The sequence below is a fragment of the Urocitellus parryii genome, chromosome 2, assembly GCF_045843805.1.
Source record: "Urocitellus parryii isolate mUroPar1 chromosome 2, mUroPar1.hap1, whole genome shotgun sequence".
Lineage (NCBI taxonomy): Eukaryota > Metazoa > Chordata > Mammalia > Rodentia > Sciuridae > Urocitellus > Urocitellus parryii.
Window position 1 is genome coordinate 33,597,963 of NC_135532.1, and position 26,467 is coordinate 33,624,429.

General features: G+C 40.2%; 1 protein-coding gene across 1 annotated transcript in view; it reads left to right on the forward strand.

Moving 5' to 3' along the window:
- The first annotated feature begins 1,547 nt into the window (after positions 1–1,547).
- Frem2 (FRAS1 related extracellular matrix 2) overlaps positions 1,548–26,467 on the forward strand; it is a 162,554-nt gene continuing 137,634 nt past the window's right edge. The window contains exons 1-2 of the mRNA XM_026408751.2: positions 1,548–6,732; positions 11,683–11,772. Of these exons, the coding sequence (XP_026264536.2) occupies positions 1,563–6,732; positions 11,683–11,772 (5,260 nt within the window). The 5' untranslated portion in view covers positions 1,548–1,562. The remainder of the gene's footprint in view (positions 6,733–11,682; positions 11,773–26,467) is intronic.

Consider the following 26,467-nt stretch of genomic DNA (forward strand, 5'->3'; position numbering starts at 1 on the left):
CAGTTTCTTACACACCTCTCTTTTCCAAATTAATAACCTTTGAGGAGGAAAAGAGCAAGATTGCTATTATTCTGTGTTTCTGTTTTAAAATCAGATATTTATTATTTTTAGGGGAAAAATCACCCCAAATAAGACATTTTGACCATGATATAAGCAAGACTGCTCAGGGAACTAATTGAAAATGGTCGCTTTAATTATGAGAAGTTTTGAGGGAGTGGGGTGGGGAGATGAGGGTGGTAAGAAAACCTGTTACAAAGGGAATCTCTACACGACTGAAACCAGACAAACACAAGGGGGCAGGAAGAGCTCAGCTCTAACCGGCTGACTGAAATGGGATCTAAACTATGGTAGTTCGCCCTCCGGATATTTATCAATTCTCTCGGCAGGCAAAGAAATGTGAAGCTGACAAGTGGGTTTAGTTTGTTCTTGGTCTAATTACTGTGAAGAGAACAGGAGCGTCTCTAATGACAGCTACCCTAACAGCGGCGGCTTTGGGACAGCCTGGGGCTACATTCCCTAGAACTTATTCTTTGGTGGGAGACTAGCGATTCTGATCAGACTACATTTCTCACGCATTCCAAATGCCCTATTTTCGTTTTACTCCGTGAACTTTGATTGCAAAGGAGGGGCTTGTTAAAAACTCACCAGTCCGAGGACTGTGTCCATTGTAAACTTTTGAGAAGGTACCTGGGGCGGGGCTGGGGGGTTGTAACCTGCTCTTGCTTTGGCTTTTAATTCCAGCTGCCCTTTTTTTTTTTTTTTTTTTTTTTTTTTTTTTTTTTTGCAAACATGCGCCCGGAGTTTCTTAAACTGCTCTGGGTTTCGATTCAAACTCAGGAGGCATTGTGTTTACTCCCCAGCTTTGCAAGTTTCGGTGAAAAAAAAAAAAAAAAGCTATCCTCTTTGCAGGATTTCATTGCAGCGGGGAGAGGGGTTAATTCGGGATATTCTTAATTGCAGACAAATTCTAAGAAGTGAATCCCGCACCGCAGCGAATTCCGCTTCCTATGAGTGATCCCCAAATCTAGCAGCTCAGAGCAAAACGCGATCAAGAGCAAGAAGCTCCAGGTCCCTTTTCGCTGCACTTTCAAGACAACCTGTTGCTCCTTCTTTCTCCTCCCCTCCCCACTGTTTCCCCGCCTCGGTCCCTAGAGCTGATGGACAGAAATCACTACCCAACCCTCGACTCCCGTCCCTCCTCCCGGGACCAACGATTGGTCTCCTGGGAAGACTGGAGTAAGGGGGTAGGAGGGGAAGGATTTCCCTCACAGCCTGGGGTTTGGGGACCTGGGAAGTAAGAGTTGGAGGGACTCAGTTCTCCGCGTGAGTGAGCCGGCAGCGGCGGAGTCCGACGAGCTGGGAGGGCTTATCCTCTTCCGCTGCGGCTCCCGCAGGGACCGCACCGGACACTGCCCATCCTTCTGGCCCAGTCCCAGTTACAGGGGGACTCAGCAGGCAGAGTGCGGTGTTCTTGGCACTTTACGAAGGTGTCTTTTTTAGCCTGCCTGAGGACTGACTGCATGCTTTTCAGACTGACCTGTCTGAGCCCTCACACCGGGATCATGCACCCAGCCAGGACCCCAGAGGTCTCTACCCGTGCGCGCCGGACAGCCAACTCCACCAGCTCTCAGCCAATACTTGTTCCGCCACCCAGTCTGCTGCTGCTTCTCCTATCACTGGTAAGCCGTATCTCGGCACAGCCCGCCGTGGGTGACCGAGCATTGCTGTCTCCGGGTCTCGCGGGGGCTGCGGGGGTTCCTTCCGAGGAGGCCATAGTGATGGCGAATCGCGGACTCAGGGTGCCTTTCGGGCGTGAAGTCTGGCTGGATCCTCTGCACGACCTAGTGTTGCAGGTGCAGCCAGGGGACCGCTGCGCGGTGACTGTGCTAGACAACGACGCGCTGGCTCAGAGGCCTGGCCGCCTGAGTCCCAAGCGCTTCCCCTGCGACTTTGGCCCAGGAGAGGTGCGCTATTCCCATCTGGGTGCGCGCAGCCCGTCGCGGGACCGCGTGCGACTGCAGCTGCGCTATGACGCTCCTGGAGGGGCAGTAGTGCTACCACTGGTCCTGGAGGTGGAAGTAGTCTTCACCCAACTGGAGGTTGTGACTCGGAACTTGCCCCTGGTCGTGGAAGAACTGCTGGGGACCAGCAATGCCCTGGACGCGCGGAGCTTGGAGTTTGCCTACCAGCCGGAGACGGAGGAGTGTCGCGTGGGCATCCTGACGGGTTTAAGTGCGCTGCCTCGCTATGGAGAACTCCTCCACTATCCGCAGGTCCCTGGAGAAGCCAGAGAAGGAAGTACCTCGGAGCCTCTCTTGATGGACTGCAAAGTTTTTCAGGAGCTAGGTGTGCGCTACCGTCACACAGCCCCCAGTCGCTCACCCAACAGAGATTGGGTACCCATGGTGGTGGAGCTGCGTTCACGAGGGGCTCCTCTTGGCAGCCCTGCTCTAAAACGCGAGCACTTCCAGGTGCTAGTGAGGATCCGAGGAGGGGCTGAGAACACCGCACCTAAGCCCAGTTTTGTGGCCATGATGATGATGGAGGTGGACCAGTTTGTACTGACCGCCCTGACTCCAGACATGCTGGCAGCCGAGGATGCTGAGTCTACCCCTGACCTATTGATCTTCAACCTCACCGCTCCCTTACAGCCCGGCCAGGGTTACTTGGTGAGCACCGATGACCGCAGCCTACCCCTCTCCTCCTTCACTCAGAGAGATCTGCACCTTCTGAAGATAGCCTACCAGCCCCCTTCTGAAGACTCTAACCAGGAGAGACTCTTTGAACTGGAGCTAGAAGTAGTGGACCCAGAAGGAGCAGCCTCCGACCCTTTTGCTTTCATGGTAGTGGTGAAGCCTATGAACACACTGGCTCCGGTGGTCACACGAAACACTGGTCTTATACTCTACGAAGGTCAGTCTCGGCCTCTCACAGGCCCTGTAGGTAGTGGACCACAAAACTTGGTCATCAGTGATGAGGATGATCTAGAAGCAGTGCAACTGGAGGTGGTGGCTGGGCTCCGGCATGGTCACCTTGTCATTCTGGGTGCTCCCAGCAGCAACTCTGCTCCTAAGACCTTTACAGTGGCAGAGCTAGCAGCTGGCCATGTGGTCTACCAGCATGATGACAAAGATGGTTCACTGAGTGACAACCTGGTGCTCCGCATGGTGGATGGAGGAGGCAGACACCAGGTGCAGTTCCTGTTCCCCATCACTTTAGTGCCTGTGGATGACCAGCCACCTGTCCTGAATGCCAACACTGGACTGACACTGGCAGAGGGTGAAACAGTGCCTATCCCACCCATTGCTCTGAGTGCAACTGATATAGACTCTGATGACTCTCTGCTGCTTTTTGTGCTGGAGTCACCCTCCTCGACTGCAGGGCATCTGCTTCTCCGCCAAACTCATCCTCCCCAAGAGGAGCAGGAGCTGATCAGTGGCCTTTGGAGGAAGCAGGGGGCATATTATGAACGAACAGTGACAGAGTGGCAGCAGAAAGACATAACAGAAGGGAGGCTCTTCTATAGACACTCTGGGCCCCATAGTCCTGGCCCAGTGATGGACCAGTTTACATTTAGAGTTCAGGATAACCATGACCCCCCTAATCAATCTGGACTACAGAAGTTTGTCATACGTATTCATCCTGTGGACCGCCTCCCTCCAGAGCTGGTCAGTGGCTGTCCCCTTCGGATGGTGGTGCAGGAATCCCAGCTCACACCACTGAGGAAGAAGTGGCTGCGCTACACTGATCTGGACACCGATGATAGAGAACTCCGTTACACCGTGACCCAGCCCCCTGTGGACACCGATGAAAACCACTCACCAGTCCCACTGGGCACCTTGGTCCTGACTGACTACCCATCCACTGTGGTGACCCATTTTACCCAAGCCCAGATCAACCACCATAAAATTGCATACAGACCCCCAGGTCAAGAACTGGGAGTGGCTGCTCGAGTGGCCCAGTTCCAGTTCCAGGTGGAGGACCGAGCTGGGAATGTGGCTCCTGGTACCTTCACCCTTTACTTGCAGCCCGTGGACAACCAGCCACCTGAGATCCTCAACACTGGCTTCACTATTCAGGAGAAGGGCCACCACATCCTAAGTGAGACTGAGTTGCATGTGAGTGATGTAGACACTGATATGGCCCACATCATTTTTACCCTCACACAGGCACCCAAACATGGCCACATGCAAGTGTCCGGACAGACACTGCATGTAGGAGAGCTCTTCCACTTGGAGGACATAAAACAGGGGCGAATTTCCTATACTCATAATGGAGATGAGTCCTTGACTGATAGCTGCTCCTTGGAGGTCAGTGACAGACACCATGTGGTGCCTATCACTCTCAGAGTAAATGTCCGGCCAGTGGACCAGGAGGTACCCATTCTGAGCCTTCCTACAGGTACTCTGGAGTCCTATCTAGACGTCTTAGAAAACGGAGCTACTGAAATCACCACCAGTGTTATTAAGGGGACTGATGAACACACTGATGATTTGATGCTGACTTTCCTCTTGGAAGATCCACCCTTGTATGGAGAAATCCTGGTCAGTGGAGCTCCAGCAGAGCAGTTCACCCAAAAGGACCTCTTGGAGGGCTCCGTTGTCTATGCCCACACCAGTGGTGAGATTGGCCTGTTGCCCAAAGGAGACTCTTTCAACCTGAGCCTGTCAGAAAAGTCTCAAGAATGGAGAATGGGTGGCAATACTATTCAAGGTGTCACGGTGTGGGTAACCATCCTCCCTGTGGACAGCCAGGCTCCAGAAATTTCTGTGGGTGAACAGTTTACAGTAATGGAAGGTGATAAAGGTGTTATAACCTCAATGCACATCAGCGCTGAAGATATTGACTCCCTGAATGACGACCTCCTGTGCACAATCGTTATTCAGCCAACCTCAGGCTACGTGGAAAACATTTCTCCAGCCCCAGGCTCTGAGAAGTCCAGAGCAGGGATTGCCATAAGTGCCTTCACTCTGAAAGATCTCAGGCAGGGCCACATTAACTATGTCCAGAGTGTCCACAAAGGGGTGGAACCTGTGGAGGACCGGTTTGTATTTCGTTGCTCTGATGGCATTAACTTTTCCGAGAGACATTTTTTCCCCATTGTAATCATCCCTACCAATGATGAAAAGCCAGAAATGTTTATGAGAGAATTTATAGTCATGGAAGGTATGAGTCTGGTGATTGATACGCCCATCCTCAATGCTGCTGATGCTGACATCCCGCCGGATGACTTAACCTTCACTATTACCCGATTTCCCACTCATGGCCACATCATGAGCCAGCAGATAAATGGCACAGTTCTTGTCGAAAGCTTCACCTTGGATCAGATCATAGAGAGTTCCAGCATTATTTATGAGCATGATGACTCTGAGACCCAGGAAGACAGTTTTGTGATTAAGTTAACGGATGGTGAGCACTCTCTGGAAAAGGTGGCCCTCATCATGATCCTCCCTGTGGATGATGAGACCCCCAGGATGACCATCAATAATGGACTGGAGATAGAAATTGGGGAAACCAAAGTCATCAACAACAAAATATTAATGGCCACTGATTTGGACTCTGAAGACAAATCCTTGGCTTATATCATCCGTTACGGGCCAGGACATGGTGTATTACAGAGACGAAAACTTACAGGTGCCTTTGAAAATATCACGCTGGGCATGAATTTTACCCAGGATGAAGTGGACAGAAACTTAATTCAGTATGTCCATTTTGGGCAAGAGGGCATCCGGGACCTAATTAAATTTGATGTGACTGATGGAATTAACGCCCTCATCGATCGCTACTTTTATGTGTCCATTGGGAGTGTTGACATTGTCTTCCCTGACGTGATTAGTAAGGGGGTGTCCTTGAAGGAAGGTGGTAAAGTCACCCTCACAACAGACCTACTAAGTACAAGTGACTTGAATAGCCCGGATGAAAACTTGGTTTTTACCATCACCAGGGCCCCCATGAGAGGTCACCTAGAGTGCACTGACCAACCTGGAGTGTCCATCACATCTTTCACTCAGCTCCAATTGGCTGGCAACAAAATCTACTACATCCACACAGCTGACGATGAGGTGAAGATGGACAGCTTTGAGTTTCAAGTCACTGACGGGCGTAACCCTGTCTTCCGAACGTTCCGTATCTCCATTAGTGACGTGGACAACAAAAAGCCAGTGGTCACCATCCATAACTTGGTTGTCAGCGAAGGTGAAAACAAGCTGATCACGCCCTTTGAACTCACTGTTGAAGACAGAGATACTCCCGACAAACTCCTGAAATTCACTGTCACCCAGGTGCCTGTTCATGGTCATCTCCTTTTCAACAATACCAAACCTGCCATGGCTTTTACCAAGCAAGACTTGAACGAAAACTTAATCAGCTACAAGCATGATGGCACAGAGTCGAGTGAAGACAGCTTCTCCTTCACGGTGACCGATGGCACCCATACAGACTTCTATGTTTTCCCAGATACAGTATTTGAAATGAAGAGACCTCAAGTGATGAAGATCCAGATCTTACCTGTTGACAATAGTGTCCCCCAAATTGCAGTGAATAAGGGGGCCTCTGTGCTTCGAAATCTGGCCACTGGTCACTTGGGGTTCATGATCACAAGCAAAATATTGAAAGTGGAAGATAGAGACAGCCTGCACTTCTCTCTGAAGTTTACTGTGACAGAGGCTCCTCGACATGGATATCTCTTCAACCTGGACAAAGGCAACCACAGCATCGCTCAGTTTACTCAAGGTATGTTTCCTTTGCTTTCCTTATACCCAAAGGACATTCCAGGTCTTATTTCCTGAGAGTGTGGCCATCCCTGAAAGCCTATAAGTAGAGCATTGAGTTAGGGTCCAAGGGAAGAGAAGGGAGAAAAGAAAAGGGAAAAATAACTGTATACTTACTTTCTTACAAAAACAGCTGCCTTGCTGCCAGATGTATCATTACAGTGACCTTTATTAGAGAGAGTACTGATATATTTCAATAGTGGCAAGTTACGTTGCCAAAGTAGGGGCAGGATTGGTGAAATAAAATTGAAGCAGACTTTCCAATTCTGCTGCATTAGCCACAGCTATCCTCTGAGCATCCTCTGTTTCATATGCTATGCATGCTTCATGAAGCATTTCAACACTTTATAGCTAGAGTAGCTCCCTAACTTGTATTTATTCAGATTATTATCATTATTAATGAGCATCCAAATAAACCTTTAAATTTGTGTTACTTTGATTAATGCTGAAGAGCATCACTGATACTGTTGTGGTTGCTAGGAACTTTGTAACTAAAAGAAAAAAAACCACATATGTTCACATTTACATGGAGACTTTCACAATTCTCTTATAATATTTCATGACTCAGGCAAACACCTGTCCAAAGACATAACAGATAAACACCCATCTAGAGTTACAACAAGTTATATGAGTTAGAATTATATGTGATAACACAGGATATACTGACTGGGGGGGATACACCCAAGAAAAGGAGATTATATTACACTTATAAGAAGACAATGTATTCGTCACCAAACTGTACACTTGTTTCATTATTTAGAACCTGAAGATATGTAAACAAGATTAATAATACACAGAGGAAATTATTTCATCATTTTTGAGCCCTCTCTCTGGCCTGTTTCAAACACCCGTTGCCTCAAGCTCCTTTGTTCTTGAGGTAACAGGGTTTTTCTAACCTGAATTTCCCTGGTGGGTGGACACAGTCTGAGACAGGAAGGGCAGGTGACCTGTGCTGGGTTATTCAGTGAGAGAAGGGACAAGTCCATTCAGTGTGCCAGCTTGGGAGTTAGGACTCTGTTCTCTAGAACGTGCATTACAAAGGCATTTGGGTTGCTTTCATGAAAACCTCACCATGTCAGAAAGGAAATCAGATCTCCCATTTGTGGGCTCTGTGGGTAGAGATGGAGTTTAACCCCAGGGCATCCCAGTGGGGGTGTTCTTTTCCTACAACAGTGTTCTGCGCTTAGATAACAGATACTTTAATAAACATGGATGTAGCAAAACGTAGTGTTCAAGTGAGCTGCTTCTCTGTTTGATGCTGGCAAGTAGCCTCACACTCCAACCTCCTGATTCTTGGCTGAAAGCCTGAATGTATCCCAGGGCCTGCAGGGACAGGAAAACCCCAGAGTGCCAAGTGTCACGCCAGACCAGCAGGAAACTTTTGTGTGAAGGCTTTCTGAGGGTGGGGATGCCATGCAATCCTACACTGGTTCATTTTCATGGAAAGTGAAGAGGATGAAAGGAATATATTAGAGGACAGAAAATGTACTTCAAATCCCTCTCCAGACCTGAAATGGGAATCTGATTTTTCAGAGAATTTTTTTTAAAGAATTTTTAGATGAAGACAAGCAAATGATTTGAGTTCTACAGACCAAATCCAGCAGCTCAAAATATTGGAATGTTATTTCTTAAATGTTCAACCCTAGAAATTATGCCACTTTATTCTAGGCAGTTGTTCTATTTCTCACTGATTTTGAATTATCTTCACTAACTTTTGTGGGTTTTTTTTTTTTTTTTTTTGGTAGATGTAGACTAGTTACAAGTTTGTTGCAAATAGAGATTCTCTTTTTAGGGGGAAAAGTTAGATTTTTAAGGGAAGTTATTACATTGCAATACAAACTCAAATATCGACTAGGAAAACTGTTGGTTTTAATTTAGTCACACAGCACTCACATGAACAAGTTGAGGCTGGAGTTTACTTCATAGCAGTTATTTATGGAGATTAGATAAGCAATTAAAAATGGGGGGGGAAAGCTTCATCAGAGAACTGATAGGGCAGCTCTTCCAGTAGGAGAAAGAAAGCAGAGGAAGGACTGTCCTGTCTTTTAATTTGTTTTTGCTTTGTCTTTATCATCTAGGGATAAGCTAAACTATATTTTGATGGATTTTTCAGTGCACTGACTTGATTCAATTTTGCACAGATAGCCAGAGAAAATTTTTATGTTGATTGACCAAGTGGTTCCTAGGAGAAAAAGAAGAATTGATTTGTAAAATTTTAATTGGAGTTCATTATAAGGAAAAATTAACAGTGTCCAATGAATCAGATTAGGAAAATTATCATTATTTTGTGGTATGGGGGTCTGAACTCAGGGCCTCATGCATGCTAGGCAAGTGCTCTACCTCTGAGCTACAGCCACAGTCAAAATTATTTATTTATTTCGAACTTTACAACTTTCCCAAGGTGCCCCCACCCTCCCTCTAGCCAACACCTCACTCCAGGTCTGAATCATATGTCTTAAAAACCTGGATTTTTTTTATTTGCAGTAGGTACATAATGATACACTGTGTGGGATAATTTATAAATCAGTTTCAGTAAAGTGGAAATGTCCCCAAAGAGTTTGAACCAGATGTGGTTACCAGACATGTTAATGAACTTACAATAGAAAAGACAGAATGATTGTGTGGGTAAACTGAAAATAAATGTAATTGCATGTTTAACCATTAGAAGAAACCCTGGTTAATTCCTAGATGTTTCCTTGAAGAAGATAGCATTTTAACTTTTGAGTTTTTATCTTCTTAGGACTTAGGTGCCTTAAGAAAGCTAGAGTTAAGGCATATTTACAGTATGTTTATGTTATTTCCAGAGGCACCTGGAGGATAACAATATTTTGCCCAAAGTACTTACTTGAGATTTAAAAAGCCTCTTTTTAAACTATAAATTAGTATCAAAGTTTCAGAGAAAATTAAAAGAATTTTGTTAAGTTCCAATTAATCAATAACACATTCACTGGTTTGGAAGGGAAACATGACACCTGAGTGTCATATTGCATTCATAATCTCTTTTTCTTAAAAAAGGAAAGTTCTGAAAAATCAGTTTTGAAGCAATTATTTGTTTCAATGACACTGTCTCCAAAATACTGTATTTTTGCCTAAGAAATCATTGACACCAATGTGGGATGTGCTAAGCAGGGCTTTTTTTCTTTCTTTCTTTCTTTCTTTCTTATCTCCTAGTAAAACTTTTACATTTTCTTATAAAATTTAAGAAAAGGTGAAAATACTGGAAAGAGTCTTCCCCCATGGCCCAAAGCTGTTTTCTCCCATGGTAGGGATGTATAGTCAATGGAGATGATTAAACTCCTTACTGACAAAGGGAAGGTTACAGGAGTTGAGTTAGGAGGGTAAACAGACCAAGAGATTCTGAGGGCCTGCACTCCTTACCCTGCAGAAACCCATCCATGCCAAAGGAGAGATGCAAGTGTGAGCCATCAGGCAACTTAACATCTTCGTTTTACATTAAGGAACATTTGAGCCTTTACTATAAGGGACTATAAGACCCTGAGCAAAGGACTGGGGAAGTTAAGATGGAAAACAATATATCCAAGAAATTCTCAATCTACTAGGAAAGACAGCCACACAGAAAGATAAAAATGACACTAGGCAGAGAGTTTTGGAAATTATAGCACAGCTGAAAGGAAGTATTGCAGGAGGTCAGAACATCTTGAACTTGCTTTGCCTCCACGTACCTCTTTTAGCAAGAAGGTACCATTAACTATAAAATCAGATTTTCACCCCAGGGATTCCTGACTGTGAGTCACCTTTCAAACTTGTATGAGCCAGTGAGGAGCACATCTCACATGTATAGAGTAGGGCTGTAGAAACGCATGGATCCTAACACCTTGCCTCACTCAAGTTTATTCTTTCATAAGTTATTGTATTTCATTAGGTGTATATTATATAAATGTGTGTGTGTGTGTGTGTGTGTGTGTGTGTGTGTGTGTGTGTGTGTGTGTATATATCCTCTGAACTCCCTAGCATGAACTGAAGTAGAGTTTTTGGGAGATGAAAAAAACCCTAAAACACATACCAGGTAAATATATATTATAGAATGTTGTTGAAAGCTATTTTTAACTGTGATCCAGTTTTATGTAACCTTAGGAAACTCACTGATTGGCCCAGGTCAAATAACCATCTATTGTGAGTGTCACAGAACAGAATATTTGTCCTATTATATTCTCTGTGCACTATCATTAAGGAGGAGAACTGACAAATTGATGACTAAATTTTAAAAATTGTGCCCTAGTAATGAAAACAAAATATCATTTAATTTGAATTTCATAGAGTGAATTTGATATCAAGTGAATTCAACAAGAGTAGGAAACAACCTGAGGAGGTATAACTTTGTGCTCTAAATAAAGCTTTCCATTCTTATTAGATGTTGTTTTGTTCTAAGTTCTCTTAGACATCGAGTCAGAATAGTTATTTCAATCTGTGAGGTTTTTAAAGAAACACCTCCTTGATTTTGCCTTTTAAACTTTGGAGCCCTTTGAAACAGCCTGCTATACCACAGAAGGTAAGAGTGAGGGGGCAAAGCCTTTTGCTTCTGAGGGCCCTAAGGTTGTGATTCAAGAGGGCCAGGAAATCTGCCATGCCTCAAAATATCTTCCTTTCCACCTGTCATGGTGCTTGACATTCCGTATTTAGGAGTCACTCTTGGTGCACGAACATGTGAGCACTATTGGGAGTGGCGACACCTTGCTATTATTACATCCTATGTCTCGCACTCTTGTGTAGGGCATCAAATTTCCACAGACAGCTGAAATCAAGGGGCTTAGAGATCTGACGGTTTAAGATGGTACTGTTCCCCTGGAAGAGGATCTAAACACATTTACAGAAAGGCAACAGCCGATAGGATTTACTTACAGCAAGTAACTTGCCAAAGTAATTAATCATCTTGCTTTTGGTTATTTTCTAGCTGACATTGATGACATGAAAATATGCTATGTCTTAAAAGAAGGGGCTAATGCCACAAGTGATGTGTTCCATTTTGCAGTTGAAGATGGTGGTAAGTATTCCATTTTTCTAGTAGTGAAATGGAGGAGAGGGACTTGTCTTCATTGCTCTTTGATATCAATATTACAAGGAGTCTTGATCAAGTATCACTTTATGCTTTTCTGAATTTAGGTGGAGTGAATTTAATATTTGCTACAGAAAATTTTATCATTTAAATCTGACACAATGCTAGTCTGTAATGACTATAGACATGTTATAGTTGTATCCTTTTTGTCTTGGTGATTTGTAAGCACTAAAGAGAGATCTGTATAAATAGGATCTCCACGTCCAGTTGTTCAGAATATGTCTTGCATGAAGTTGACTACTTGAGGTGATGCAAGGATATTGGAATCCAGCCCAGTTCCACTCAGCCATGTGCCCGCTGGGTGTATCTACACAAAATAAGTATCTTTTTCTAATTTGCATATGGTGCCCTGTGGATTCATTCTGATAGAAAAGGTTGGTACTCACAGAGAACTCAATGCTAAATAAAGGGTTGTTTTATCTCACCTATCTCAGGATACCTAATGTTTTTCTTAGTTTGAGGATTTTTTTTTATGACCTAGTCTAGCTAAAAAATTTTCCTTGGTAAAAAAAAAAAAAAAAAAAAAAAAATTCCTTGGTGAATTCTGAAGAATACTGCAGAGAATGGGTATAAATTTCTGACAGAGTCCAATTTTTCATTATTGTGACCAAAATGCCTGATATAAGCAACATAGAGGAGGAAAGATTTATTTTGCCTCACAGTATCAGAGGTTCCTGTCCAAGGCCAGCCAGCTCCATTGCTTTGGAGTTGAGGTGAGGCAGAACTTCATGGTAAAAGAGCATAGCAGAGCAAAGCTGCTCAATTCAAGGTAGCCAGGAACCAAAAAGAGAGAGAAGAGAGGAAGAGGCCATGAACAAGATGTCCCCAAGCATGTGCCTCATGACTTACAGCCTTTAACTATGTCCCAACTGTCTACAGTTTCCACCTTCTCCCAGTAAACAATTCAAATTATTAATCCACCAAATGGATTAATCTACTGATGAAGTCAGAGACTCATGATCCAATCACTCCTCCAAGCCCCACATCTGCATGCTGATGCACTGGGGACCAAGTCTTCAACACTTAAAGCTTTGAACAAACATTCCAGACCCAAACTGTAACAATTTCCATCTAAGTTTCTGGGCAATGTTATTACTATTAATTCCCCCAAACCGGCTGCCACTCATGCTCTTTCCAGCTCCCAGTGCCTCTTCTTCTAAACCCTATGGACTAGGAGAAAACTGATCACTTCTGGATTGGTTATAAAGATGTTTTGTTCTTGTGTGCCCTCGTGGGAAACAGAAGAGACTCAGCAAGTACTTATGTTGTGTGAACGGGACACTGGAAGGAGGGCATGTATGAGAGAAAAGAGGGAGAAGCAAAATGAGTCAGACTCAGTCATTTGTTTCCTTATGATGCCTTTTAAAAATGGCACACTATTAAGTCATCCATCTCAAAATGATTGCATCCTTAGCCTCCATATTCATTGAAGCAGTAAATAGAATTTGTTTAAAATATCACTGGACACAACATGATCACAGCTCTCAGAAATGACATCTGCTGAGTGTGTTAACTTGGGCTCAACTATTTAAATCAGAGCTTAATAGAGCTAATGCCTTTATTTTGAGAGTGACAAGTCACAGCTTAGTACTCTACATATTGAAAAAAGGAATCCTAGCAAAGAACACAGTTCTAAAGAAAGAAATCAAATTTATTTTTTAAAAAAGTTTCCTGGATCTTACTATTCAAAGGTTAAAGTCTGCTGAAAGAGACTGTAGAGTGACACCAGAAATAATCAAATATTGATGCAAGACATCAGATCTGTCACTTAGAATGTCTAAACGAGCCCTAATAGCAAAATTTAAATCCTTTAAAATTACAAGACAAGTTTAAATCCCAATAGCTACAACTATTCTAAGATATTATAGATCGTACATTTTTTTTTTTTTGCTTTTCTTCCCCCATTCATGCCCACACACGTATAACACTTTTATTCTATTATTCTGCACGCCCTTAGCTGGGTGAAATAATAGCATTTTCACTAAATTTAATTCTGTGTTCAACTTTGGAAAGCATGTAGTATCATATTTCCAAATATTAAGTTAGGATTGACAGGCTGAAGAGACTAGGCTTATTTTAGAATTCCTGGAAATGTGGTGTGACTTCTGAAGATTGTCTTTGTGTTTATGGGAACAAGTAGGAAATCATTCGAGCTTTTTCGGAGCTCAGTTTCACATAAAAAGAAGAATTTCAGAGATATTCTTTCCCCTTTTCCTTTCCACAGGCATAGCATGACTGACAGGGTTCAGGCAGATTCTGGAAAACTCTTATTAAACAAAGTTTACCTTAACTTCCCTGATGTAAGAAAATTTTCCTTTGACAAAATAAACACAGAAACTTGCAAGATTGAAAATAAAAACCACATATATATCTCAAAATTATTTTGACCTGATTCCTTTTATAAAAGTATTCTTGTATTATCTCATAAATAGTCTCACATTTGAATGAGAAATACAGTGTTCTTTAAACTTGCAGAATATGATCTATAGTGACTAATTATTATCTACTTCATATAGTAATAGTAAGCATACCCTTAAATTGTACCCATGAAATACATGAAGCACTTCAAGTATTTTACATCTGGGAAGCCAGTCAAGACATGATGGCTTATAATTAATAATTCTTTATTTCAAATGTCATTCCAATCTTTAAATTCACCTTCAAATTAACAAGTCTAATTTTAGGATGGTATCCCTCTAAGTAAATTATTGGTGCAAATATAATCCTTGAATAATCTTAAAGGTAACAAATAATTTAATTTCAGGGATCAAGTAGATTTAATTGTGTGATCGTGGACACCTGTCTGGCCACAGGATTTTTCTATCATGAGGTAGCCTTGGATTAGCGATGGTCACCACATTTTAGGTTTTGGAGCACTTTGAGGTTCCTACCAAATGACAGGAGTAAAGAGTACTGAGGAAAAGATAATGTCAGGGTTTTCTTCTCTGGGGGATTCTACTGTATTTGGACTTGATGAATGTTGTTGGTTGATATAGCACTATGTGTTTAAAAGCCCAGGGATCCTTACATCTTAGGGTTCTTTCCATTAGATTTTAAACTTTCTATATGGTTTATTGGTAATATTGCCTTCATAGCATCCCCGTGAGCTTGATAAAACAACAACAACAAACAGTATGATTTCCTATATAACAGATGAGGAAACTGCACCACAGAAATGGGTAACTGACCCCTTTCAAGTTGTACAACCAGGTAACTAGAGGCTGACTTCAATCCCTGATTCCTTTCAGAGTGATAACTGATAACTTCCCATTTGCTTTGGATAGCCACAGGATAGGGAAAGACTCCTAACTTCTCTGCCTTGTCCAGACCAAATTTTTAGGTCTATTTAATTGATGAGACTGAGTCAGAATAGGTTTTACCGATAAGGCATACAGAAAGTTTTGTGTCTCCTGGAATGTGAATTTTTAGAACCCTTGAAAGGTCCTACCTCCATAAACTTTAGAGTGCTCTTCCCTGGTATTATGGTGCAATTCTTAAAATGATTATTTAGTAATGAAATATGTTTACTAGAATGTTAAGGAAGAGCATGCAAATGTTTAGTCAGACTGGCCCATCCATCCAGGTATTCTGGGGCCAGTCACCACATGTGGATGCACAGTACCAACCTGGAAGGACAAACTCTGAAGTTCAGGGATGTATTCCAGTAACATGTGGCTTTTTCTAATGAGCCTGTGCATTTAAATACCTTTAAGCCATCACCTATGGATTTAATCAATGGGTCTTCCATTTCTTTTCAGGAGGCTTTCCCCATCCTGTGGCTGTCCTCCGCAAGTGGGGCATTACCAGTTATCCCTGGGGAAAGAATCTGGGATTGAAGTCAGCCTCTGGTTACTTGGTTGTACACATTGAAGGGGGTCAGTTACCCATTTCTGTGATGTGGTTTCCTCCTCTGTTATACAGGAATCGTACCATTTGTTGTTGTTGTTGTTTTACCAACATGATCCTACTACAGACCTGGGAAACGCATCCTCCTGCTGGCTGCCTCTGAATTCGAATTCCAGATTTAGTACTCCAGGCTTCTGTGGGGGTGTTCATTTGTCTCCTTCATCACTGAACACATTCTTATCTGATTCCTTCTCAGCCTTCAACCCTGTGGTTTTTCTGTGAGCTTGTTTAATACAAAAGTGGTTTTTTTCCCCAGTCGCTTTTTAGTTTTCTCTTCAGGGAGCTCCTCTGGTTGTGTATTGGGATGTGAAAGACAGTCTCACAAAACTATTCCAGGTATGTCCCACCCTCAAACCAAATGACTGTTAATTACTCTTCCAAACCAGGCTCAAATGTGGTTTCCTCTCCAGAGTTATTCCCCAAATCATAATGAGGAAGTTAGCTTCACCCGTCTTTGTGCTTCTATCCATAACTTTATTTGCAGAAAGAATGTGGTACTATGATTATTGGTTAACATCAAGACTTCTATTAGTAGGAAACAAGCTCCTTCGTATCAAAGGATATCGTTAATCTTTGTACCTCTAGGCCCACAGGGCTGAGCACATGGCATACTTACCAAATATTAAAAAGGATGAATGGATAAATGGGAGGGGAAAACTCAATTAAGTAGTATTTTAAGAAAAGTTCCTATAAACAATTTCCAGTGGACCTTCTGCATTCCTTTACAATGATCTCTTATCCTAGCTTTAATATAAATCCCTGTGGCACCAAGAAAGATTTTTAGTAAAGCTTTCACATATATAAATACATGAAATCAACTGCTGTGAAAATTCCTTTGAAATCTTCACTGAAATATACTTCAGATTGAAAAAATTCATTGTAGCCGCCAGTTCCAATCTCAGATTATTCTTAAAGAATTCTTTTCAGGAAAAATCAATATTTGTCAATATACTACATAAACTATTTGTCAATATGCTATATAAACAATTATACAATTTAAAGGCAAATATACATTTTTAAAAATAAATCACTGAAATTTTGAAGCCAGAAAAACTATCATAAGTATTCTGTATTTTGGTTACACCAATTTTTTCCTCATGTGATGAGACAACATTATGACAAAGAAATAGAAATCTGTATAAGCATAAAGTATCACCAGTTCTTATTAAAAGATTGTGGTGTAAACTTTTATAGTTTGCTTTTCTTTTTTCCTTCAGTGCTCAGGATTAAAACCAGGGTCTCGTGGCCTCATTCATGCTAGGCAAGTGCCCTACTACTGAGCTACATCTCCAGCCCTAAAGATGTTTTTGATGGTCATAAGAAAGAGTTAGGATATGTGGTCATTTGGCTTAATAATACTGAGTAGGAGGAGCTGGGCTTTATTCTTCATTATCAAAACCTGTTTGCTGCTTCCTCATTTGACCTCTCATATGACATGGGCATGCCATCTGGGTGCTGCCTTCCAGTCTTGGCATTGACACTGGGGCAGTGACATAAAATCTGTATAGGCCATTACAGTGCATCTGGTTCACAGCCAGACATTTTTTTTTGCTGCTGTCTGTGATCATGCCTTTTGGTGCCCAAGTCTCCATTCTCCATTCGCCAAGATCCTTAACTTGTGTGCTATTGAAAGATATAAATAGCATTTTGACATAGTAGAAGAGTTTCAAAGTCATTTTTATCTCTGATATGTCAGTTAAGGTCGAGGCTTTTGAATTTTTATCCCATCCTTGACAACTAAATACTCAAATGCAAAAACACCACTAGAAACTCTTTATTCTAGATAGAAGGAGCCCGAGTTTTAACTTGAAGGTGACCAGTAACCTCAGGGTTTATGGTAAAGCAATTACTGATATTTAGCTTGAAGTTAAAGCGAGGGCTGGAAAAATATAAATCAGTACTATGAATAGAAAAATAAGGTCTGAGTACAAGCATTAAAAGATTATACAGAAGTACTCAGCTTAGAGAGTGAAGCATGCATTTTTGACAATAAAATTAATTGCTAGTGACATGACAACCAGAGGAAGTATACTAGTTATAGTAAGATGGTGAAGTAATGTCAGGCACTGATACAAATATTTTTAATCTGTTAGCATGCACAAGATCTACTAGAATACAGATCCTGGGGAGTAGTGTTGCTAGTGTTAAATGTACACAAGCTTTCCCCCCCGCCCCCATTGAGTAGTTCAGAATCCTTCAAGTCATTAAGATCTTTCTTTGCTGGATCCTGGACTTTAAAGCATCACTCTATTAATATACCTGTTGTTCAGTGTCCAGGAAAGAAGTTATACCTTTTAGACAGAAAAATACAAACTGAATTGTATCAGTTATTATGCTTTAGGCTCATTCCAAAATTATCATATGACTTTACTGTTTTTATTGGCTTTAGTTCAGAGGACACTTTCCCGAAATCATTAAATCTTTTGGATGAGTATGAATTCTTATCAGGCACATCTCTAGAGATTTTAACATGAACCTCTGTTTACATTGAGAACAAATCACAGTCACCTTTTAAAAACTTTCACAGGTGATTAAAATACCATAATCACAAATCAAATATTTATTTGTGGTATTTATTACACAATTCAGTTATATTCCATTCTATCTCATTAAGTTTCCTCTGGGTGACTGGGAGAATCCCAAAGTGGTTTTCAGTGAGCACTTTCACAAGTATAAGTTGCATTATTCTCTATTTGCTAGAAGCAATGAGAATGCATGAGAGAACCAGGATGGGATATCATAGAAGGATCAGAGTTTCTATGGTGAAATTTATTTGCTTAAAAGAGATTCCCTATTCCTTTAAATTATTTGACAAATATGTTTTGAAGTACCCACTTCATTTGGGGTGTCTATTGGGATCTGGGAAGACAATAATGAATATAACAATCATAATCTTTGACCTGAGATTCATCCTGAAGATAAAGCAATAGATGAAACATTTGTGCATTGTTTAAAGTATTCTGGAGGTTAAAATATAGAAATGCAGCCTTCAGGAAAGGCTTCTAGAAGGTGATATTTAAACTTAGAATGAGATACAGCTGCTCAGGAAAGAAGAAGAGGTGCTCCAGGCAGAAGGAGAAGCATATGCAAAGGTACTGAGGTTTGGTGATCAAGTCACTGGGAGAGCACCAGCATGCCTGGAGCTCAGTCAACAAACCAGAGACCAGGCGGAGAGGAGCCCCTGGCCTGATGGTGCAGAGCCTTGTAAATCAGTGGGAGTAATTTAGAAAAGGAAGCCCTCAAATCATTTTATAGCAAGGGAGTAACATATTCCACTTTGTGCTTTAAGAAGAGGACCCTTGCGACTGTAGAGAATCGATGGAAGGTCAATAAAGCAAAGAGGGAGATTAAGATGAGGCCGACGTTAACATGAGGTTCAGTAGGACAGATTTGACGTGGAAAGGAGATACAATTTGGGATCTAAATCTATAGGACTTATTGATGAATTGGATCATAGCAAAGCAAAAAGGAGAACTTAAGCAAGCGTGATTCTGGGTTTCATAGCCCCCAAAGAATATTACTAATATTTACTAAGATAAGGGAAAGGCTGGAAGGAATGGCAAAGGTTTAAAGCAGGAAATTAGGAGGTCCTTTTGGGCATGTTAATTATAGATGCCTTCCTCCTTTGAAATGTGCACACAGGAAGGCCAGCCCCTGACCCTGCTTATCTTCTCCCCATCAGAGTTAGCTGCACAGCCTTTAGAGTAGGAACTAGAACACGCACTGGTTCTCTTGCTAAAATTGTTGATGTGACCCTGAGCCAAGTGATGGAAACATTCTTAACCTTGATTTCATTGATGAACTGGGGATAATAATAGTACCTTTCTAATAGGGTTCTTTTGAAGATTAAGTACGATGTTGCATGGAAAGAAGATCACTCACGTGGTGCAGTGTCTGCTGAATATGACCTACTGTGCAGGGGCTGCTGTCCCTGCTGCTGTCCCTGTCCCTTGGAGGGACTTCTGGGAGTCATTTTGTTCTTTACTCTTCTTGTTTGGTCTTTTTGTTTTTCCTTTATTTAACTTTCTCGTTTTCTCTTCTCTCCCTTTCTTCCTTTTTTGTGTTCTCTTGTTCCTCTCACAGCAGTAGTCTATACCATTGTCTGTTTTTGGTAGAGAGATGGGGAGAACTACAGTAATGGAAAATGGAAAGGTGAGCAGCCTTTCTGTAACACATAGTTTAAAGGCTAAGGATGCTGCCAAAGTTATTTTACAGGTCGTAAGGAGCTTAACCAAGATTTTCATGAAAAAAAAATATATATATATACACATAAGGAATTTTCCCTATGATCATATAAGAGAAATACAAAAGTCTGTGTCTCTTGAGCCGAATATAGCATGTTTTATTTCTCCTTTCTATTGGCTGGAAGTATAAAATTTGTAGGCTTGAAGATTAAAGTTCTTAACTTGATTTTATCAAAATATAGCTCTCCAAAATATCTAGGTTTAGCAAATGTAAAATCCAAAGGATAGCTTTTCTTGCAAATCTTTAATACACTCAGTCACAACAGTCTGAAGATATTGATAAGATGCCATGTTTATTCAGGTCTTAGAATTACATTGGCTTAGTATGTACAGAATGCTGTAGTTGCCCTGATAGACAGATGCCCCATTTAGTGAATATTTTAAAGAAAATAAAGCAATTAAACAAATGTACCTTTGGAAATGCTCATAAGTTTAGATTGAAAATTTTCTGTTGAGGTCATTGAAAAACAAGTGCTGAGTATATGTGCATATACCCAGCATGTTCCTTAAAAAATAAACGTTGCTTGTGAGAACAATTTGTCATAAACAGATACTTCTTGTTTCCATGTCATGAAAATATAAAATCTGTTTTCCCATGAGATTAGGGGGAAAATATCTATTTTTTTAAAAATCTTGTAATCCTGGCGTTCTTATAAATAATGATTGGATAATGAATGGATTTTACTGAACAGCTACAGTGTTAAACTTTCTATTCTGTAAGTATTAAAGTTTATGTCTTTTGGTAATATCCCATTGAGGTCAAAGGGTCAAATGTCATATTTAATCCTGATTACAAATAGGAAAAATAAGACTGATTGAACTTTAACTTTGTGAAAAATTGATGAATGAATGAAGCACACATTCAAATAAAGTATTGGTGCTCTTGTTAGCACTTTACAAATGTAGATTAATTTTCTTTTTTTCTTGTGTTTTTTTTTTTTGTTCTGGTTATACATGACAATAGAATGCATTTTAATGCATCATACATAGATGGAGTATAACTTCTCACTTTTCTGGTTGTACATGATGTCGAACTACACTGGTGGTGTGATCCTATACATACATAGAGTAATAATATCCGATTTAATCTATTATTCTTCCTACCTCCATGTTCCTTCCCCTCCCTTCACTCCCCTCTGTGTAATGGAAAGTACCTCTATTCTTCCCTAAACTGCCCCCCATTGTGAATTAGCATCCGCATATCAGAGAAAACATTTGGCCTTTGGTTCTTTTGAAGGGGCTTATTTCGCTTTGCATGAATTGTGGGCTTCACAGGCGAAACAGTGGGCTAAGAACAAGCTCCTATATCATATAAGTAGATAGATGTATGTTTCCTTAGAGCAAAATGTTAATGATAATGAGAAAAAAATTTTTCTTTAATATTCTGTTTTATAAAAATCATTGTGAATATGCTAAATTATTAATTTATTAATTTGGCTCTGCCCTTGTAAGTAAAAATAAAAAATTGCCAAGTAGCTATATGGGAGCAATTTTCTCTGAGAGAATAAATATCATGTTCAAGAAACAGTGTACCTTCAAATGATTTAAATTTAGAATTCTGACATTGTTGTTAGAAGAGATTTTTCCAGAATGAATAATTCAGCTATAGCTAATTATCATTCAAGATTTATTCTTTAAACAGAGTATCAGTATTCTTGGAACAAAGAAATTAAAAGAAAAAAGAGTAAGAGAATAATTATAAAGTTATGTTTGGTTTGCAATTTAGAACTACTCTTTGTTCTTCATGTTAATTTTGAACTAAGCTTGGAAAATAACAACCTTCCTCGCACCTTTTGATGAAGGAACCCAGGACACAATTCTCTTTTTGACTGGAGACAGCTCTGACTACATTCTTCTAGACTGAGAGCAGAACCACTTGCTCTCCATTCCTTTGCTGGATTCTTTAGTAAAGAAAGGTTGAATCATTTCATCTTGGTAACGTGCCACCTGCTGCCTCTAACTCCACTTCTGTAGCTGTGGGAGGCGGTGAGTTGAGAACACTGAAAACAGTGTTTTCAAGCACCGTTCAAGAGAGCCACTTCGGAAATTGAAAACAAAGTGGTGAAACTGGTTGGAGAACTTCAGAAATCCAGGAGACAGGAAAAACCATCTCGGGTTCCCATAATTCTTCCCTCACTTTATTTTAGCAAAAATAGCTGAAAATGAAGTGATTTGCTTTTCAGCTATAAAATTTTAAAAGGTAGATTATACTTACCCACTTAAGATTTTTTTAAATCCCCTCAGAATTATTCTTGCTACCTGGACCTCAATATCATTTTATGTCACTGACCACTTGTTTTTTTTTTTACCTGTTTCCTAAATTGTCACATTCCTGCATGTCACTCCATGTCTATTTACTTCTGTTACAACCACATTGATGTTCATCTTAAATGACTTAATAGATGGAAAGTGCTTAAAATAATCACTGGCCCAAAGTGAGCCATTTCCCCCACTATAATGTAGGCTGATACCCATGAAAACCAGGTGTTTTATCTCTATTTTTCATGGATATGTCTTTAGTGCCTGGCACACACAGATGCTCAATGATTTCTACGTAGTTATTGAATGAATGAGTCTATTTCGTCAAATGCACTTCTCCTCATGGGTGTCTTTCTTTCTTGTTGTTTTCCCCTTTGATTCATATATGCCTGTTTCCATGGTTACTAAAAATAGCAGATGTGATATTAAATTATCTTTGTAAAAAAAAATCCTCTTCCCTCCCTTCATAGTTAATTTTCTAAAATTCAAATCTGAGCTGTCCTTAGATTTCAACTCTCATGACCTCTTCATGGCATAAAATTCAGACTTTTCTCTTAATGTACAAAATAGCCATTTCTGACCAAGTAGCCACAGTGCTAACTCAGGATTCCTGTGCTCTGTGCTTCTTCCTGCACTCCTGCCTCTTCTTGAAAACCCTCTATTGCCTCTGCATGAGATTCAGCTCAGATAGCACATTTTCTCCCTGACTCCTTCTGCCTCTGTCCGATCAGACATCACCTCCTCTGCACACCCATAACCACTCATATTTGTATCTGGGGGTTATATTAAAAATATTCATTTATATAACAATATAGTGATTTAAATCATAATTTAAATCATGCCAACAATAAAATCTTACATATATGCACACATACATGTATATGGAATTGACTCACCATATAAGTAGAAGACAAATAATTAATACCTAATGTGTAAGGTTGTTGAAATACTATTCAGAATAATATATTATATATGTGCATATATCTATGTTTTATAAATGCATGTTATAATACAAATTGCTCCTCAAAGGATACTGATAATATTTAAATCTTTTGGTGTCACTTTTTATTAAAATCGTTTTCACAAGCTAATGGATACCCTTCCTAGGCCATGATTTTATAGGCAATACATGTCAAACTCTTAATAGGACTTCACCCTTAAACTGGTTATTATTGAGTGACTTGCATCCCCAATTGGCAGAAATTTGCCCTTAACATCAATGATCTTGTTGTGAAGCTGAATCTACTTACTCTCAGCTTTTCCTAAACTAAGGCAATCACATCCAAACTATTTCTCAGCTTTACAAAATAGATGACATTCGTGTTTATCCAATATCTCTGTTTATACAGAAAGTTACAAAACTTAATCATTGGAATGCAAGGTTTAGTTCAGTGAAATCTAATACATCAGGACAAATAAAAAATGTTTACGTTACATCTTGGTTAACAATGTAAGCTATTTTAGGCATTTTGAGCTTGAATCCTGACTCCATTAGAGTTTTAAGTTATCTCTCTGCTTACCTATAAATCAACAGAGAAGTACCCGGTATTTTAACCATCAGCACAGCGGCCCTGAGTGTACCATTTGGTGCTGGAACTTCTTCTGTACCCTTGTGTTTATGAAGCTTCTCAACTACAATAGGTGTTCTATGCATACGTGTGTCTCCTTGTCCAGTGCCTAGTCACCAGGAAGCACATAGTAGGAGATCAAGAAATGTGAATGAAGTTATGAGTAAACGCAGAATGTAAGTGAATGTTGATTTGTTTCCTCTTAAAGAATAATGTGGAGGAACTTCGGGAGTCAAGAGAAAAATCTAAAGTAAAAGAGAATCGTCTTACCAGTTAAAAATAATGTAAAATAAATGGAAGTCTATGTTCACTTCCAGATATCTTTCAAGCACATGTAGGAGTATGTGAACATATAACTTTCCCACTATTCTTTGCATAGACTTTTATGGTGACATCCAATGGTCTTACTTTTTATAAAATGGAGCATATTTTCCTATGTGTATATGCCTGGGTATGTTTCTGGATACGAGATTTTGCTTCTAGCCATTTCAGCATTTATGGATGCTACAATTTCTCTTCCTTGGTTAGTATAAGACATGCTGAACCTTATGGATTCATGTTCTAGATACATGAGAATGGAGTGAGTTTATACCTTCATCTTAGTAGACTCATTTCACTCTCCCTTGTCCCTGCATTTCTTTGACAAAACAGAGACAGCACCCACCCCTTTCCATCCCCATGTCCACCTCTTACCAGTGTGCATCTGTGAGGAAAGTTGGAAGCCAATTAAATGACACTGGATGTCTGTTTAGTTTGGAGCAAAGGTAACACTAGTAGAGAAGAAGTGGATTAGCAAAGCAATTTATACTAGAGGTTTTCCAAAAAAAAAAAAAAAAAACTAATGTTCCTAGATGATGTGATAAGGGATATCTTAAGGATGTCTATCTTTATGAGTTTTATTTGTTTACCTTAATGATTAAATGTTCACTGTGTGGGAATGTATGCGTAGAGAATGTACGTGGTAACAACCATGAGCTGTGAGTCCTTAGAGTTACTGATACTGTATAGGCTTTAATTCTGAAGTTTCAGAGAAGGATTGGCTATCATTCATTTCCGCAAATGCAAGTTAAAGAACTAGATGTAAACAGAGCAGAGAGGAAGCATGTGGTGGAGATCCTGGCTGTGGTTAAGGGCTCTTCTGCAACACTCTAAAAAACATGATTCTGCCATGTCAGGTAATTGCTTAATCCAGGGTGATTGTGTCACTTGGCCCAAGTTTTCTTATTGTCAATTGTAGACACACTGAATTCGTGATTAAGCCTCCTTTGAATCTAAGTTATCAAAATAGCCTAATGCAGGCTGTGTCATAAACTGTATTTATCCCTCAAGAATATATCCACATAGGCCCCTTGCAGTATTTTAATAGTCATTTAATACCAGTATTAATTAGTATTAATAAGTTTAGTGATCACTGTAAGCCTGCAATCTATTTCACTACCATTTTGTGCAGTGTGTTTCTCTATTTTCAATCCAGAATAAGTATAAAAATCTAATTAGCCTGCATTTAACTACCGTCCTCCAGCACAGCATATTCAAAGCATTGATTTTATGTCTCTCTTCCCCATTACCTTCCCTCATATCTATCTCCACTTTGTTGGCTTTGAAGTCATATATATATATATGTTCTTTTCCTTCCAATACACACATGTGCACTCTTGCACACATATGTGTGTACACATATACATACAAATATAAGCTAGATACCCTTTTTGTTTTTTTTCCATTGCTATACATTAAGCCATAGAGAGCTTGCACTCGAATGCCTGTAAATAACTCCATGCGGGACCCAGAACAATAGCTGCAAGTAAAAGAAAGGTCTGATTTGATAACAGTGAAACAGAAGCTCTTAACAAGTGCTGTTTGAAGTTAAAGTGAGCTTCCATGTGACCATAATCGTTCTGTCACAAGAAGTATTCCAGACTGAATAACTATTGCCAAGTGTCTTAAAAACTGATTCCTAGACAGGGTGAGAGACTGGGCTAGATATTAATTCTAAGTTTGTACGATTCAGCTTCACTTGAGAAAATGACTTTTCAAATAAAAATCTATGGATCCTTATTTTGATGATTAGGAATGTGTTTTTTTTTTTTTTTTGTAGAAAACATTGCCCATTTACTATCTGCAAGAAGATTAGAGGGAGTTTTTATCAGTGGGATTCATTGAGGGATTTTTTTTTGTACAAAGTATATATGTTCATTATAGGAGAATTGCCAAATGCAAAACTAAAAAAAAAAAAATGAGTAAGTAATCATAATCCCATTAACTGAGAAGAAGCACAATTATCATTTAGCTTTGTTTTTTTCCATATCATGTTTTACCAAAAAAAAATACACCATTTAACATAAACTTGTTGAAGGCCTAGCTTTCATATTTCATGTATGTTTTGAACATCTTTTTAGATCAATGAATACAGATCTTCAACTTTGTTTTTAATGTTTCCTTGGTACTTCAGTATGTGGTTATGTTCTATAAGTTACTTAAACAGTTACTGACATTTTAAAGAAGTTTATATTTTTAAGAGGTGAGTGATTAAGTAGCTTTAGTTAACATTACCAATGAAGGCAGCCCAGCTCTAGGGGTGAAAAGATACTTCGGGATCCGTTTATGGATGTTCTGTCTTCCACTGTTAGCAGGTGGAATCTAGCT